Below are 16,164 nucleotides of genomic sequence, written 5' to 3'. Positions count from 1 at the left end.
ATTATTATTATTATTATTATTATTATTATTATTATTACATAAAGGTTGAATCTCAAATACACATACTGCACAAAATATAAATTTAGTTATCATCTATGGCTTTATTGAGGTAGGATTTTCATATTTTACTGAGATGTTTCAGTATGGAATAGGCTAGATCAATGTTTTTTTTGTTAAGTCTCAGCCTTGTGTGGTTGTAACTGGTTGTAGGTCTTGGGAATATTTATCTCAGTTGTTGATTTTTGGCTCAACAGCAGATCTGACTGTCAAGAGAGATGGTACATCTAATCTGTATCTGTTGCTGGAGAGTACTCTAATTTGAAGAGAGTATATAACAGCAACACACAATATCATTTTGAGCTACCCTTAGATTCTGCGTTTATTGTGCTTCCTGCCTGGCTTCAGACGCTTAAAGAAGCCTTTTCGGCTGGCCATTGCAGCTTCAAAATCTGTGTTAAGAATTTGTGTGACACTATTGCTTCTTGATGAATAATGCTCTTAATTTGCAGTTACTGCCAAAGAGAATCACAGATGAACATGTCCAGGTTTGTGATAGAGGAGGATGGCTCTAAAAGCAGCAGGTAGTGTCGGCTTGTTTAAATAATTAAAATTTCACACCAGAGTTTGTTGTAGTGAGGAGCTGGTTTGATAGTGTAGCTGTAAAACACACATGTTGTGAAAACTACAAAAGAAATAAGATTATTGCTGTTTCAGAGGTGAATATTTATGATGACTATTGTCTGGTATAGTTAACTCAACTGTATTATATATTATAAAGTGTTGACTTTTCAAAGATGAAGGAACATCTCAAGTGAATTCATTTTACCACCAAATATATAACAACAATAACAAGTTGCATTAATATTCTGTTTATTGAAAATAAGAAGTGCTTGATGCAGTAATCAGAACAACGGGATTATAATAACTGCTCAGATCAAATATTCAGATTAAAACGATTATGTTTTATAAGTTAGATTGTATCCTCTGCCACATTAGATTGTGCATTAATGTATCATACAATGATCATCAGTTATACAGATACATACAAGTTGCTCATTAAGGTATAGTGTGTATGTAGATCCAGCCAGATGTATATGCAGTGTGCTCCTATAACATTTCCATTCATTTAGCAACACATCTTATTCAGTCTCACATTGACATGCTTTTTGCTAACATCAACATTCTCAGAGGTAAAACATCCTCCACCCATTCACCTTCAGACTGTAACATCCTCTGCCATAAATTTGCCTCATCTGTCGTTGAATCCATCCAAACCACGTCCATCCCATAACTCTTTCCTGCATAGAAGGCACAGAAAAGATTTTCTTCGTATGAAGCTAATAATGGAAACTCATGTTAGAATGATTGATGCTTCTGTATGTAAGGGAGAAACAAAGACCCCATTTACACTTAAAATATTATATAGACAAAAAATATAACATAATATAACATAGATGTAAACAACCCTCACTGTGAAGGGAGTGTGACTGGGTGTTCTAGACCATCTCCAGAAATGTCTTCACTAATGTGTAAACAAAAGTGTAAATGTAATAATATGTAAAGTTTGTTCATTATCTGGGCAGTATATCCATCCACAGTTCTAGACATGATCACTGTCTGAGACTAAACATTTCTACAGCTGGTTACTGACTTCAGAAGAAACATCACTTCTATCTTCTCTGAATTTTCTTAAAGGACAGGAAGTGGAACTCCAGACAGCTGTCTGTACATTGGTGTTTATACTGAGGAGAAATTAAGTTGAACACTGAGATAACATGCAACAAAGGGCAACAAAGGCTGTATTTTCGATATTTAAATGTTTCTAATGTTATCAGAAAGTTCATGGTGTTATTTTACAGACACATCATAGATTTGTTGGTTTGGGAATCAACATTGTTTGTAGTAAAAGCTAAATCCTTCTCTCTAGTCAAAGGTTTATAAAAGATAGCTGTAATATGATCAAGCTTTGATTTGTTCTACATGTAATAAGGCATCTTAATTCTAATATGCCATAAACTGCCTATTGGTTCCCTGCACAGTTTAGCACTTTCCATTATCCCTTTTCTTACTGTTTCTTTGTCTTTATGACATGGACCTTTTATTGCATTCTATACCGTAGCACTTGTCCTATTGTGTTTTTATTGTGTTTATGTTTTTATGCTGCAAAGATAATCTTCTCTTGAGGGAGAGTAAAGATCTGATCTGAACTGATCTGATCTGATCTTTACTGCATGTAATGAAATTCAGATTGCACTTTAATCCCACATGGAAATTCCCAGGTTGAAACTCAAATATCAAAAGCATCCAGACTGTAGGTGTAACTGTGTTTGAAAAAAGTAACAGTGGAGTCGAATTTCACCTGTCCCTAGTCCAAGCCTCAGGCCTCCTATGTAGTGGCTGCTCAGTCGTTCGTGATCCCACACTGTGATCTCCACACAGGCTTCTCTGAGGTCTTCTGTTCGGAAGCCATCATACACCATGGTGTGGTTGAACATTGGGTTGGCTGTTCTCTTCACCACCCTGGTCTTCTGACGGCTTTTCCAGCTTGTGTCAGGAAGTACGGTGCTGTAGCAGAAGAAAAGGAACTTTAAATGTACTCATTTATTTATTTCATTTTGAACACTTTGACTGTTTCCATAGGCAGTACATTTTACCATTTCACAAACGGGTTGATTTCTCCTCTGACTGAAGGGAGTTTCTTGCAGTCTTTCACCCAAATCTGCACTTCACCAGTCGCCATCTTAGATGTTCTCTTACCTGTGGATGCAGTCAGACCACAATAAGTGCTGATAATAATTAAAAGGAAAGGAAATAATTGATAGAAGCTGAGGAATCATCAGCTCACTGTTGGTTGTCTGCGGCAGAAATCTCAGGGCGACTTTCATTAATCCTCTGCCATCCATCAGATGTGAGGAAGACAGAGCTGAGGTTTGTGCTGACACCTGAAGAATTGAGCTTTGGTGAGTGAATTTCTATTAAAATAACTTCGGCAATACTCAGAGGCTGCTTAAGGAAATCAAGCCTTTACCCTGGCTTTTAATGTGTATTCATTTATCTGTGTGTTGCTGAAGTCCCACTCTGACAAGTCCAGTTCCACCTCGCCCAGGAAGCTGTTCTGTCCAAAGGTGTCGTTGTGCCACACAGAAATGTTTAAATTCTGAGTTTTCAACACCTCCATTATTACTTTGAACTATGGAAGAAGAAGAAGAAGAAGTAGAAGAAGGCAACAAACACTTTGTAAAAAAAAGTATTTGACATAAGAGAAATGTGTAAAAGACCAAACATGGAATTCTTACCCGGAGGATTTCGTTGTAGGTGGGGTTTAAAGTTTTCTTTTTTACAGTGGTTTTCCTCTTTCCCAACTTTGTTTTGTCAGGGAGAAGATAACATTTCACATAGCTGTAAAAAAGACAGTAGTCACTTTCCCATTCTAAACTAAAAAAGAGAATCATTATAATTGCTGACAGGAAATTTATGACACTGTTATGACAAATGTGATACATGTTTCATCCTCTTTTCTGGCCAGCCAGTGCTTTTCCTCCAGCCTTTATGTCACATATTCACCGGATGGTATAACATTTCCTCTACCTTTACAACCGTGATCATACGGTGAACTTACGGGTCAGAGCGGTTCTTCTTGGTGTCGGCAATGGCCAGCTCCCTGCAGTGCACCACAAAGATGTGAAATTCTCTAAGCTTCTGGATGTAGTTCACAGCTAACTGGATGTTTCCCTGAATTTCAATGTCACCAAAGACTGCATGGTGAAGGCTGCTGATGCTGCTGCTGTCCTGCTCGATCATAACATGACACAGGAGAGAAAACATCATCCTCTCTGGTTATTTTATGGCAGCTATCAACAACTACAGTGACAATATCAAATGTTACCACACCTTTATATACTACAACTCCATTGTACCAAATTACTGACCTGAAGCTCACTCTAACTGGAGCATGAACATGAAGCATTTTCTTTTAAATTAAAGGATAATTGCTCTGTGTGTTTTTATCAGAAACGTGTTATCTAGTTAAGTGAATGTGGACATACAAACAACATGGAGGCCATTCCTGAGGAGAGACTTGTGTTAGACGTGGAGCTGCCTGTGTTTCTCCTCATGCCCAAGTTAGTCTCAAAAGTGCTGTCACTGTCTGTCTGATAAAATGAGACAAAACCAGAAAAGCATGAAAAAATGGTGAGAAAAAATCACTCACAGAATCAGTGATGAGAGGAAAAAAAATCATTTCGTTCTTACGTTATCAGTAAAGTTTTAAATATATCAGTTCACTAAATTGTAGATGCTGGATACTAGATATCATACTTTTGTTTTGAGTTCAGTCAGTCAGGAGAGATTTACCTCGTCCTGCTGTAGAACAGGCACCGACACACTGCTTTTTATTGGCTCTGAGTTGGAGAGAGTGGAGGCTGATGGTGGAAGAGAAGAAACTGGAAGAAAGACATGACCTTGAATCTCTTACAATGAACATACATTATAATGAGTATTGAATTTCAAAAGGATGCTAATTAAATTTTTTAAGGGATTAAGTTTGATGCTGAACTCAACACTCAATGTTTCTTCTAGACCGGTAAGTAAACAGCTGTTAATAGGCCTACTAATTTTAGTTATGTAGCAATAGCAAAACTTACAAACTTCTCCTTTAAATCATTGCCCAGCCTGTGCATGTACTGATACTATAAATGTTTATATAAAGAGAGGACTATGTTTACCATCATCCACACATAAATTCATTTGTTTCTTGAGTTATTTTGGTCCTAATTTCTTAATACGAAATAAGGCCATTAGTTATACATCACTGCCATATACAATTATATCCTGTAACATGATTTTGTTTTATTTTATTTTGTGGAAATCATGTACATGGACAATACAATAAAGTGTCATAACCATCAACTGTATTAAGCACCACAGGTGCAGAGTCTAAAAAAAAAAAAAGTTGTGTTACTTGATTGTGAGGTGAGGTTTTCCAGACTTTTGAATGAAGATGTACTCCTCAAAGATAATCGTTTCAGAGCTGACATGACGGGACTAGAACAATCATCATAACCTGCCACAAACGAAACACGATCAGCTCTGGGAAACGGACTCAACACAGATGATTTACTAAGCAACCATATGAAATAACAACGCTTCTGTTTCAGTGAGTAGAAAACAAGTGGAACAAGTGCTGGTTTATTTAAGTATATAAGTATATATATAAATATAATGATTAGCAAATCAATTTAAGATGTATAAAGGATTCAGTCACCATAGCAAATAACAGGACTCGTGCTGTTGGTAACACCAATTTGAATCTTTGTAGTGGTGATTAGCTGCTTATTACAAACCACATATCTAATGCATCGGCAGCTTTTTAATTACAAGCAAAACTACATTTAACTAAATTGTTTTCTACTGATTAGAATGGTTAAAGGAAGTAAAAATTTAATAAATAATTAAATAACACAAATAAATATTTGTTCTACAGTTTTGTAAAGATACACAAGAGGAAAGAGGAAAGAAAGAGGAAATACAAAAGAAAAATTTAGGTCAAACAGCAGATTGTACAAACATGTAAGAATTTTGAAAATTAGGAATCTGTCAGGGCAAGTATACTAACTCTTAGTCAAGTCAGACTCACTGAAATGTTAATGCATTAACTGGGGTTTCCATTTCTCAATCAATAGCTTGAAGAAATATAAGTGAATAGAGAATTAAAAGGCTCACTGCCTGGACTTGCCCGAGACAGGGACCAGGCCCTGGTTGTGTCTTGGCTCGAGTTTCCTTCTTTCTTTTGCACAATCCAAGAACTGGTTCTAGTAGGATTCCCCTCAGTGGGACTGTAACTATGGTTTCCTACAAGGTTGCTGAGGGCACTTTGTGGTTTGCGTGCCGCATCACTCTCCTCAGCAATACCTTTGTCTTGGTGAAAAGGTGGGACATGGGCCTTCTCCTGTGGCCCAAGGTAGTGCTGGAAATCCTGATTGATGAAAGATCTGGCGAGGCTTGTAAAGGTTCCCAGTTTTTTTTCTGAAGATTTTTTGTATTGTTTTGAACTAGAGGAGCTTGAATTACTTTGTTGTGTATTTAAATTAACAAAGTAAGCCCCTCTGTCCTCTGGATGTAAAGGTAGAGGACTTGATGTGATGTCTTTGCAAGGTTTAGTATCTGTCACCACTGTTTGCTTTGCTCCATGTGAGGGACTCGGCTTCCCTTGTTGCTCTTCAACAACCTTAGTTTGAGGTTCAATGTCTATTGGAAAGGTTTTCAAGGGGGAACCCTCTAGTCTGGATCTCTCAGGACTGGAGGACTCTCTTGGTAGGACTCTTGGGTGGTAGGTCTTGGATGGACTCCTCCTGACTTCATCCTCCTGGTCTTTTGATTTTGGTGTTTGGGATTTACTAGGACTGAGGGATCTTTCTTGAGACTCTATATCAGCCTTGGAATAGTATTGGTGACACGGTATTGACTGTGCATCCCCTGTATTATCAGGACTCCTCAGCTGTGACCCATCTGGACCCTCACTGAAAAAACCCTTGTCTGTCAATTTCAATGATTTCAAGACCTCACTGGAGTTGGTTTTGTGTTGAGAAGTTTGTGCCTCTTCTTCATACGTCTCTCTCTTATATAAGGATGTGGTTGGATCAGACTGTGGGGTAACCACTTTGTTAGGGGGTACTGAGCTGCTTGAGGCTTCCCTAACCTTTGCAGCGATTACCCTGGGTCCTGTATGCTCTGACTCCCAGAAATGCTTAAGGTCACTGATCTTGGCTGGCCTGTCCTTTTGAGGACTGGAACGAGGCTGTCTGGGAGGAGAAACTGGAGCACCCACCTGCTGCTTTGGAGCGATGCTGTTTTCCCCTGACTCTGGTACTGAACCGGTTAAAGAGTCATCTGTCTCCTCATAGATGAGGACTGGATTAGCTCTATAAGTGCCATCTTCTTTTAATAAATGTACAGAGAGACTACATCCAGTCTGTGGTGACAAAATCTTTTCTTGGGACCTGCCAGCAGTATCCTCACCTGTCATTTCCTTTTGAACTGACAGATTTTTTATGCTCTCGACATATGTCTGAGAATTCCTGTGCTCTCCCAGTTCCTCCCCATCCTGCCACTCCTCTCCACTGTGACTGACCATGGTGCTGAACCTCACCTGCTTCTTGTCTATCCAGGTCTCAGTGGGAGAATCCAGATTAACTGGACTCTGCAGGTCCAGATGAGAGAACAGAGAGTCTGTGGAGCTAGAAGTAGAGAAGTGCTTGAGGATGCCCTGTGGAGCATCAGGGTGAGTCTTTCTACCCCCTGGTCCATCTACTTCAACAAAACAGTCCTGAGAACTGGTGTTGACTGCTTTGTTTTCAGGCATTGGCATGGGAACAGATGCATTATGGGCGATCAGGCTATTAGGGTCTTGTCTAAGGTTACTAGCATAACAAATGGAGCTGTCGGATGATGGTAAAGGCTCTGAAAAAACAAAAAAAAAGAACACTATTTCAGTCAAAAACACTCTGCTTTTTGTCATAGAGATAATTGGTGGTGTGTTTATTTCAAACAGAAAGTTTAACCAATGGTGTCCTTCAGCAACTGCACTAGTTAGCCATTAAACACTCTTGCCGAAGGATTTTCATTTCCTATATTACTTTTGATTCCAGTCTTCATTAGTGGTGGACTTTAGTCTTGTCATGTTTTAGACATCTATGAGTTGTTAGCAGTAGGTGCAACCAAAAACCATTCCCTCATAACCTCTGACATGGTTTCATTTTAATTGATTTCTGATTTCCTCCCTGAAAGGAACCAGTACACTAAAATACCTACCTGTATATATTGTATTTAAAACTAACCGAAGCACCTAAAACTGTTAAATCCTGCTGAGCCATTGTTTCCTTCTTATTATATAGTTTCAACATAAAAACATTGTTTCCACAGCTCATGTGAAATATTTCCAGCAGCTACAAGTCATGCAGTACAGATTAAGGCTTTGGAATGTATTTCTGTGTAATCCCCTGGCTAGTCTGGCAGGCTCATGTATCTGGACTTCCCTTCACTTTGACAACCCCTGGGAAAATCTGTGGTCACGGATCACTGGCTCATGTCATGTCTTTCATGTGATTTTACCTGTACCGCTGTGTGAAAACAAGTTGGAAGAAACTCAGATTATAAAACTGTTAGAAATGACAAACCAGTAATGCCTTTAACTGCCATGCAACCACTGCTCATGCTAACATGCTGTTCACACCAAAGGTTGAAGCAGCTGCAGAGTAAAGGACCCACACACCTGGATGTCAAAAAGATCACTAAAACAGGACTTACATTGGTTTGTAATGTTACAGCGTTCATGATTTGGCCATCGAGCAGCCACTCAATACAAAACATAACACATGATATATCATTACATCACAATAGAAAAAGTAATCAGAATGCATATTTAAAATAGCGCAAGCTGATGTTGATGTCAAAAACTCACCCTCATTTGGTGTCTGGGTTTGATCCACTGCTCTATCCAGTAACTGTCTGTCCTCGAGCTTGATATTGAAAGGATTCTTTCTCTTCTTCAACAAAAGAGAAAGATTAGTACAAACAGTACACAACAGTACTGAGGTCACCCATGGTCAGTATCACTAAAATGTTAAATGTTTCAAAACTGTGTCATCTTACGAAGATTTTTTATATTTTTTAGGCACAAGTGTAGGGTCTTTATCTTATGTGTACTTAAAAACATGTTATATATATTACCAAGTACAACCTCAATGCAACAAAAGTAAGTTTACCTTTGATCACTGCAACACATTTGATTATAGGCTATGTATGATTTTCAATTAATGCTTATGAACAAGGTTCAAAACTGCAAATTAAACTTTGCCAATGAATATGAAAAGACTGGTGGAGGTTGACAGCTCATTCTTTGTTCAGATGAAACCAAAATGAATTAGTTTGGATCAGATGGGGTCCAGCAGGTTTGCTGTGGATCAGCCAGGAGGTTACCACAGTGACTGCACAGTGCTGACAGTGAAAGACTGAGGAGTTGGCTGATATGGGGCTGCATGAGTGAAAAAGGTGGACGGGAGATGACATGTAGAGATGGCCCTATAAATAATATTGAATGAAAGGATGACTCCCAGTCTCAAGAAGCTTGGCAGGAGAGGAATTTTCTAACATAACAAAAATCCTTAACACACTGAAAAAAATCACAAGAAAAATAAAGTGAAACCATATCCCCCGAGTATTTTAAAGTGGAAAGTAGAGCAACAAAACCATTCCAGCAAAGAATAGTTGAGAAGAATTTTTATTTGAATAAATAAAATAATAGTTTTTAAATAAGGATGGACATACAAAATATAAAAAATAAATAATAGAATGGAATCTAAGAACTACTGACATTTTTTGCAGTTGGTTCTTTTATATGGCCCTTTCATTATAGTTTAATTAGTCAAAAGATGTAGTGATATTGTAGTGATATTGACCAGGACTATACTCAGTTTTGTGGTATTCTGTCTAACACCTAGTACACAGAGAAGTTTCTCCAGACAGGATCCTACCTTTGTGGGTGACTGCAAAACTGGTTTAGGTGTGTCTTGTGGTGTGTCATCGGGGTTCTGTTTCTGATACCTATATAAACAGAGATTAACATTATGTGTTGAAAATTTCTGAATTTAGGATATGCAGCTTGAAATTTTCCAGATCTTTCAAAAATCTTTGATTTGGAAAATTTGTGTGCTCATCAAAGTACATTACACTCCCTTCTACAACAGACATGGTTTGGTCAGTGGTCAATGGCATAACGATATCAGTTCCTAAACAATGCCTGCTCTCTTGTTCTTGTCACTGCAAGTGGATGTGTAAGCGGCAACAAAAATGATCATCTCACATGTTACGTGACAAATAATTAAAGTTGCTGTTAAGAACAAGCAGGTTAGGCCTCACAGGCAGAGCAGAAAATGTTTATTATATTTACAACTGTGATCAACGGTCAGCGAAAACATGAACATGTGAGACCTGATCTTATAAGAAGATTATTGAGAACTATGGAGCAAATTAGTAAGTATCCATTTACTGTGTGCACAACGCCAATCAGTTTCAGTCACGCCCAGATAATCCACTCTACTACTACAGCATGTGATGCTGCTGAAAACATACAGCACACATGTTGTGTTAATGCTACATGGAGTTACTGTTTTCTAAATGTGTGTGGGGTTTGAGATTTTGGAAGTTTATCTCAGGGATTAATTAAAGATGCAGTAGTCAAGATTTTTCTCTAAGTATGCACTAGTTTGACTTGAGCCAAAATGGATTTTTAGCATTTGAAGTGTATATAGTGTAACAGTGCCACAACAAAAGGCACCATATGACAACAATACACTGTAAAAAATCTCCTTTTGATTTTAAATCAATGTTATTCCACCCTTCAGTTTAAAGGATGAGCCTGTCATATTCTATATGTCTCTTATTCTCAACAAATCTCATGTGCAGAGCCAAACCAACAATAAACTCATCCAGGTAAGTGAAGTATTGTGTGTGCATCCCAAGCCCAAAATATCTGTGACACAGAGCTTCATCAATGACCCACACCACCAGTCCCTCATACACTAAATACTCACTAGAGCCACAATTGTCTATAAATCTGCTGTTGATCGTCCACTACAAAATGAAACTATTTATGAGATTTATGCATTTTCCATCCATTCATCTATCTGGTCTCATTCAGAGCAAAACATCTGTCTCTTTAGCTGCTAAATGCTAACTGTGTCTCTCTGCTGTTCTGCTTTAGCAGAGCTTTTATAATGCTACTGCAACAGCTGCCTGCTGAGGAGAGAGGTTACAGTGAAGCACAACAATAATTTCTCTTTGAGTTCATACATGCAGCACCTTTAACATACAGTCCATTTAGTCATTTGATCCATTTTAAAAATATTCATTAATTAAATATTTTTAAATAGATCAATCAATTGTATAATCCTTAATAGTATAAGACCTAGCGAAGCCTGACTTAAGCAGAAGTTGTGGTTTGGGGGGAAAATTTAAATTTTGACACTCAAAATGTATGTATGTAAATTAAATGTGATAAATGGGAGATTTCTGCTTTGGTTCTCAGTACTCACCTTTCATTGCTGAGCTGCAGGTAAGGCTCCTGAAGAAGTCCACAGAGAACAGGTGGGACAAACACTTCCTTATTTTCACTGCTGACAAAACTGGACTTCTCAGGGAGGATCTGCGAGAGCTCCACTGCAGCACACAACAAACAGCAACTGTTAAAGAAAGTTAGTCATTCATTTTAACGCACCATTTGTTTTCGTTACCACACAGGTGCACAATTACATGTCTACAACCTGCTGACATGAAAGTTTCAGAGACACATAAATACACTGAGCTCAACAAATGCATTATCTAATCCTCTGTTTCAGTTTGTTCCAGCTGTAGGGGCAGAAACAGGTTTTTGCCTGTGTGAGGTTTCGCAAATCCATCGGAAGGAAATAAGATTCTTCACTTTATCCTCACATCAATAAAGTATATTTTGAACTTATGGTGGAAATAGATGCCTGTTCACTGCTCTGTTACTGTTATAGTTTATGGGACACCAAACAGAGGAAATACATGCAATTTATTTTATTAAATCTACTATAATGCTTATTTTCTCAAATTGTGTGTGCATGTGCTGAACCCCTGTAGAGTCTGAATTCACTCATGTGTATTGATTTAACAAGTCTGTGAACCCTCTCTCCTCTTTGCTCTGACTTTTTCTGTCTAGAAAGCCCCGTGTTTATCTTGAGGATTATGATGGCCACATGAGATGCAGTGACTTGAGAAGAAAGAGATTTCAAAAATGGATTTTAAAAAAGCTGCATAGGCTACATGTAGTGTGCCCAGGGCCAACTGTGAGTAGCAGAATTTAACTGTGAGCTTCCAGGGATGAGCCACAGCATCACTGTGGTTTTATTTTTACTATACCTGGATACTCAAGGGTCCATTCACTTGATCCAAATAGCAGGAGAGACAAACAAACACTGGTGTCAGATCCACACTACAGTCCCACACAGTCGTATAAAAGTGGGAAGTTTTTAATATATTCTATTCTAATGGCTAAATAAAACTGTGCACCAACTTTATGAGGCTCTAATATTCATCAAACACCAGAAAACCAAACTGCTGGACAGATGAAAACTGACAACTTTGGTATTCTTAGGTTCTTCTGACCTGAGATTACAATCTAAATAAAAAGTTCATACTCTGTGTTTCTAGAGCATAATGACAAAGAAGTGGTGGTTGCAACACACTCACATATAGTTAGTGGTTTATGTGTGTGTCTCATGGAGGCCCTGATGATGTCGGAGCCATGGATGCGATCCTGATGGCGAAGCTGTTTGGTCTCATAGAACCACTCTCCAGTCAGGTACCTCAGCTGGCCCCTGTTACTAACAGTCTTCTGCAGGTTCCTGGTTGCAGACATGTAAGTGGGAAATGTAAAGTCACTATATAAGGGTTTGCTATGCTGCAAGCTACACTTTGGAACTTGTAGGTAGCAGATAAATGTACTTTCTAGAGTTCTATAACATTCAAAGCAGGCATATATTCTTTACACAATCTTGTCTGTAACAGGCCAAACTAAAAGTGTGAGGGATTAGTTAGTGCTTCTCTGCTGAGTTGTTAAACATGGAACAACTCACTGGACACGTTGCTCCTCAGCCTTCTTCAGCTCAGCATCCCTTTTCAACACAGCCAGGATGGTCTCCTGCTCCTCCTCTGTCAGAAAACTCAGGTCAATCATGTTGACTGCTGCTGTGTCCTCAGCTGACGCTTTCCACTGCTTTGAGTTTGTCTCTAGCAGCTGAATATGATCACCACCTCATATGGTTCTTCATGAAGCTCCCAAAGGCCTGGTTCTGTTTCTCCAAGTCAAATCAACTCAGCTTCAGCAGTTAACACAATTTTGGGACAGTGCAGTCCTTATTTACTACTCTGGAGCTTTGCTGGTTTTGGATATGTTTTGCTTCAGCTGGTGTTGTTTCCTGTTGCCATGTTTGACTCTTCTTTGACCAGATTGAGCCTGAAAGAAAGCAGCACAAACTGAGGGGGAATAGTTTTACTATTTAATATTCACAGAAAAATGTTGCTTTTAGGTTCAACAGAGGAAATTAATGGATCCACTAAAAGCAATCAACAGCATATTAATCAGCAACAATTTAATAATAAAGTTGCTAAATCATTTTTAAGAAAGAATGATAAAAGACCACTCCTCAAGTTTCTCCAGTGTTTCCTGGGAAAGTCTTCTGTTTGGACAAAATGAGAAAACTCAATTTTGCACAATTTTCTGATTTTCTATCCAGTAGATGTTTACTGAAAAAATAATCAGCAGATTGCTCAGTAATGAAAATAATCATTAGTTGTATCCCTGGGTGGTGGCATGTTAACAAGCCTCAGTGCCTTGTAAAAAAAAAAAAAAACTTAAACCCAGGCCAACATTTTTAGATGATAATTTAAATTGAGTTTCAAATAAATCACCTGTAATCACCTTGTAATCATTCTCTCTGTGTGAGAAGTACACAATAAAAACATGTATAGGTGCACCCTGTAAAGAGCAACATGTCTGATCTTCAAGCCTGATAAAACATGAACGCTCCTTTGCCTTGACATGCTACACTCACACACTGCTGACTAACCTCACTAAAAACACTGCTTCCCTCTGACTACCTCTGTCTTTCATTCCTTTGTCTGCCACAGAAGAAGGAGTAACAATGTGGAAACACATCAGCTGAAGTGAGTGTGGGAACTGCGCTCCCATCAGCAGTGAAACAACGATATATGCATTTCTTTTAAATGAGATTAAAACTAAAGGTTCTTTTTTTTTATCGAAGCAGAGCTTTTGCTTTTCCTTTAAGAGAAGAAAAAATCTCCATGAGGAATGCCTGCAAGTTCTAACAATGTCCATGTCCACCCACATCAAAGTCGATTTTCTCTCGACTGGTTTAAAGTTTGCCATTTATTAAAGTGACTACACTTACCTTTGCTAAAAGTTCTCACTAAAAGAAGTGTCATTCAGTATGGTAGTTATGTTATTATATTATATGTTATTATTATATATATCGTTTTAGAAAGAGTTGTGGTTGCACTGCAGTTGGCTCCCATTCTTTATTCATGATAAAAGTTAAGGAAGTTGTAATTGAGTCTTAATCTCGAATACAAGACTGCATTAAAACTGAATCCTGAGTAAAAGTACTTTACTTTCTTACAGTGAAGAATGTTGCACATCCAGTTTCTCTGAAAGGGCTACATTTTAGTTTTTAGTTATTTCCTTGTAGTTGTGATACCTGTGACTTATTTCCTCATCACAGTCAGATTTCCTTAAGACTTAACAAGCTATATGACTCTGATTACACATACACTTTCATATTACTGTGAGAGACAAAACACCAAACATCATGTTTCTGCAACAGCAGTCCAGTACAGCCATATAATGCTGGCTGGATTACATGGATTTGAATTTCACAATCAGATCTTAGCTGTTAAGCAACCAAATCAACCATATAGAGGAAGTTTTGACTTAAGTAAACTGTATATTATACATTTTGCAATCTGCTCTGGCACCAGCTGACAAAACTTTCAGTTGCTCTTTAAGCCTCATTTCTCATTTGGATCAGAAAATAATGGTGTCTCCCTTTGCTTTAATTTTCACCAAGTGTTCTTACAAACTGCTCTGACGCTCCACTTCTTAATCTTAACAGTATAACAACAACATTAATACAACATACAGAGGAAAGCACAGAAAAGACAATATTATCTGAGCGTAAAGTCAGAAGGCAGTCGGCTCACCTCTCGTCGTTGCTCCTTGCTGACTACCAGTTGAACCAACAGGATGATGAGCTGCTGCAGGAGGGAGGAGCTGCACACAGACTTACTGACCTGTCTGCTCTGCAGTTACGCGCACAGGTTTTAAGACTCACATCAACCTTCCACACCGGAAAACAATCCTGTAAGGAAGAATATATATTGTCCATAATCCTGCCACATTTAGACATTTTAATACATTGTTCTCCACTGCTGTAATTTTACCTTTTCTGTAAAGGCTTGTGGGCTGAGCAGTACCTGCTCTGTGAATATTTGAACAGCATTTTACCTTCATCTTTATTATTAGATATTCCTTGATAGAAACCGTGATAAAACATAAAGAAATGGTTATCATCAATCAATCAATACACAAATAGTTTAATTGATAAATACTATTATAAATAGATTAATGGAAGCTAGGATTAATTAACAAATAAATCATTAAATGTACACTTGATAAATAAATAAAAACATGATGGTAATTAACCAGGGAATAATACATGCCTTTACCTTATTTCCACCTTTCTACAAATGTACCTATATTTTTGTACTTCTACATTCATTTATCTATTTCTGTTTCTTTGTTAATAAGGTCAGTGTTCCTCAGCTCACTGTAATGCATCAGTTGTCATTCTTTATACTGATGCATTAATTAAAGGTCCCACACTTTCCATGTGTTTTATTTGAAGTCTTGATCCATAAGAAGATATAGTTATGGTTTTAAAGTAGTTTTACATCTCCTCTTTCTCTCTCTTTCTCTCTCTCACACACACACACACACACACACACACACACACACACACACACACGTACTGAATATGCTGAACCTGAGCCTGCACTGCACACTGATAAGGAGGATGCAGTTTTTAGAAGTTGTGATGATTTACTTCATTTTGACTGGCCTCTGCACAGTGCAACAAAACGGGCAATAAGAACATACGTAGCCTACCAGCTGCAGCAACAGAGTAAAACCACCAGTCACTCTCCTCCGTCAGCTGCAGCTTTTGACCACAAGGTGGAGGAAGAGCTCTATTTACTTTTCAGGTTGCAAATGGTTCAAACTGGTTTGGAGTTGACCCCCCTCTAACTTGTGTGCACTCGGTCAAATCTCTTGATTAAAGCCAGAACAGTTCATTTAGTCTGAGGCGGCATCATCATTCAGCCCTCAGACACAGACTGTGTTCGTTTTTATCACAGACACCAAATCAAGCCCTCCTCCACCTATAGGAATGATTGTCCATATTGTTTCCACAGTGGGGGGACACCACAGACCATCTGGAAGGATCTGGTCCAAACTGATGTTGCAACTCAGGAACTTCGGGTGCTGCCTGGCAGAAGGAGAAGGAAGAACTC

At 38.3% G+C, this 16,164-nt stretch overlaps 1 protein-coding gene across 8 annotated transcripts; it reads right to left on the bottom strand.

The window, feature by feature from the left end:
* Positions 1-853: 853 nt before the first annotated feature.
* sytl2a (synaptotagmin-like 2a) lies at positions 854-14,885 on the bottom strand. 8 transcript variants are annotated; one of them, XM_056396449.1, is made up of 17 exons: positions 14,797-14,885; positions 12,654-13,033; positions 12,268-12,422; positions 11,091-11,214; positions 9,531-9,600; positions 8,459-8,543; positions 5,722-7,458; positions 4,961-5,062; positions 4,354-4,442; positions 4,047-4,151; positions 3,620-3,789; positions 3,297-3,399; positions 3,029-3,190; positions 2,846-2,942; positions 2,655-2,757; positions 2,360-2,565; positions 854-1,298 (listed from the first exon to the last, which is right to left on the bottom strand). In XM_056396449.1, exons 2-17 carry the CDS (start codon positions 12,752-12,754, stop codon positions 1,150-1,152), a joined length of 3,558 nt encoding a protein of 1,185 aa, XP_056252424.1. In that variant the 5' UTR covers positions 12,755-13,033; positions 14,797-14,885; the 3' UTR covers positions 854-1,149. The 8 variants fall into 8 exon arrangements, with proteins under 8 accessions (XP_056252424.1, XP_056252426.1, XP_056252425.1 ...); XM_056396451.1 differs by having other exon boundaries at positions 5,911-7,458; XM_056396450.1 differs by having other exon boundaries at positions 8,459-8,540.
* Between the last annotated feature and the right edge of the window lie 1,279 nt (positions 14,886-16,164).

The sequence above is a fragment of the Seriola aureovittata genome, chromosome 15 (assembly GCF_021018895.1).
Source record: "Seriola aureovittata isolate HTS-2021-v1 ecotype China chromosome 15, ASM2101889v1, whole genome shotgun sequence".
Classification (NCBI taxonomy): domain Eukaryota; kingdom Metazoa; phylum Chordata; class Actinopteri; order Carangiformes; family Carangidae; genus Seriola; species Seriola aureovittata.
Note: the sequence above shows the minus strand (reverse complement) of the source record. Positions and strands in the feature narration are given on the sequence as shown.

Excerpts from the sequence above, each read along its gene's own strand:
- sytl2a (XM_056396449.1), bottom strand. The coding sequence starts at position 12,754 with ATGATTGACCTGAGTTTTCTGACAGAGGAGGAGCAGGAGACCATCCTG. Across the intron at positions 7,459-8,458 it reads AACCCAGACACCAAATGAGG|AGCCTTTACCATCATCCGAC; the intron begins GTGAGTTTTTGA and ends TTGTTTTTTCAG. Across the intron at positions 3,790-4,046 it reads GAATGGCCTCCATGTTGTTT|GACAGCAGCAGCATCAGCAG; the intron begins GTATGTCCACAT and ends ATGATCGAGCAG.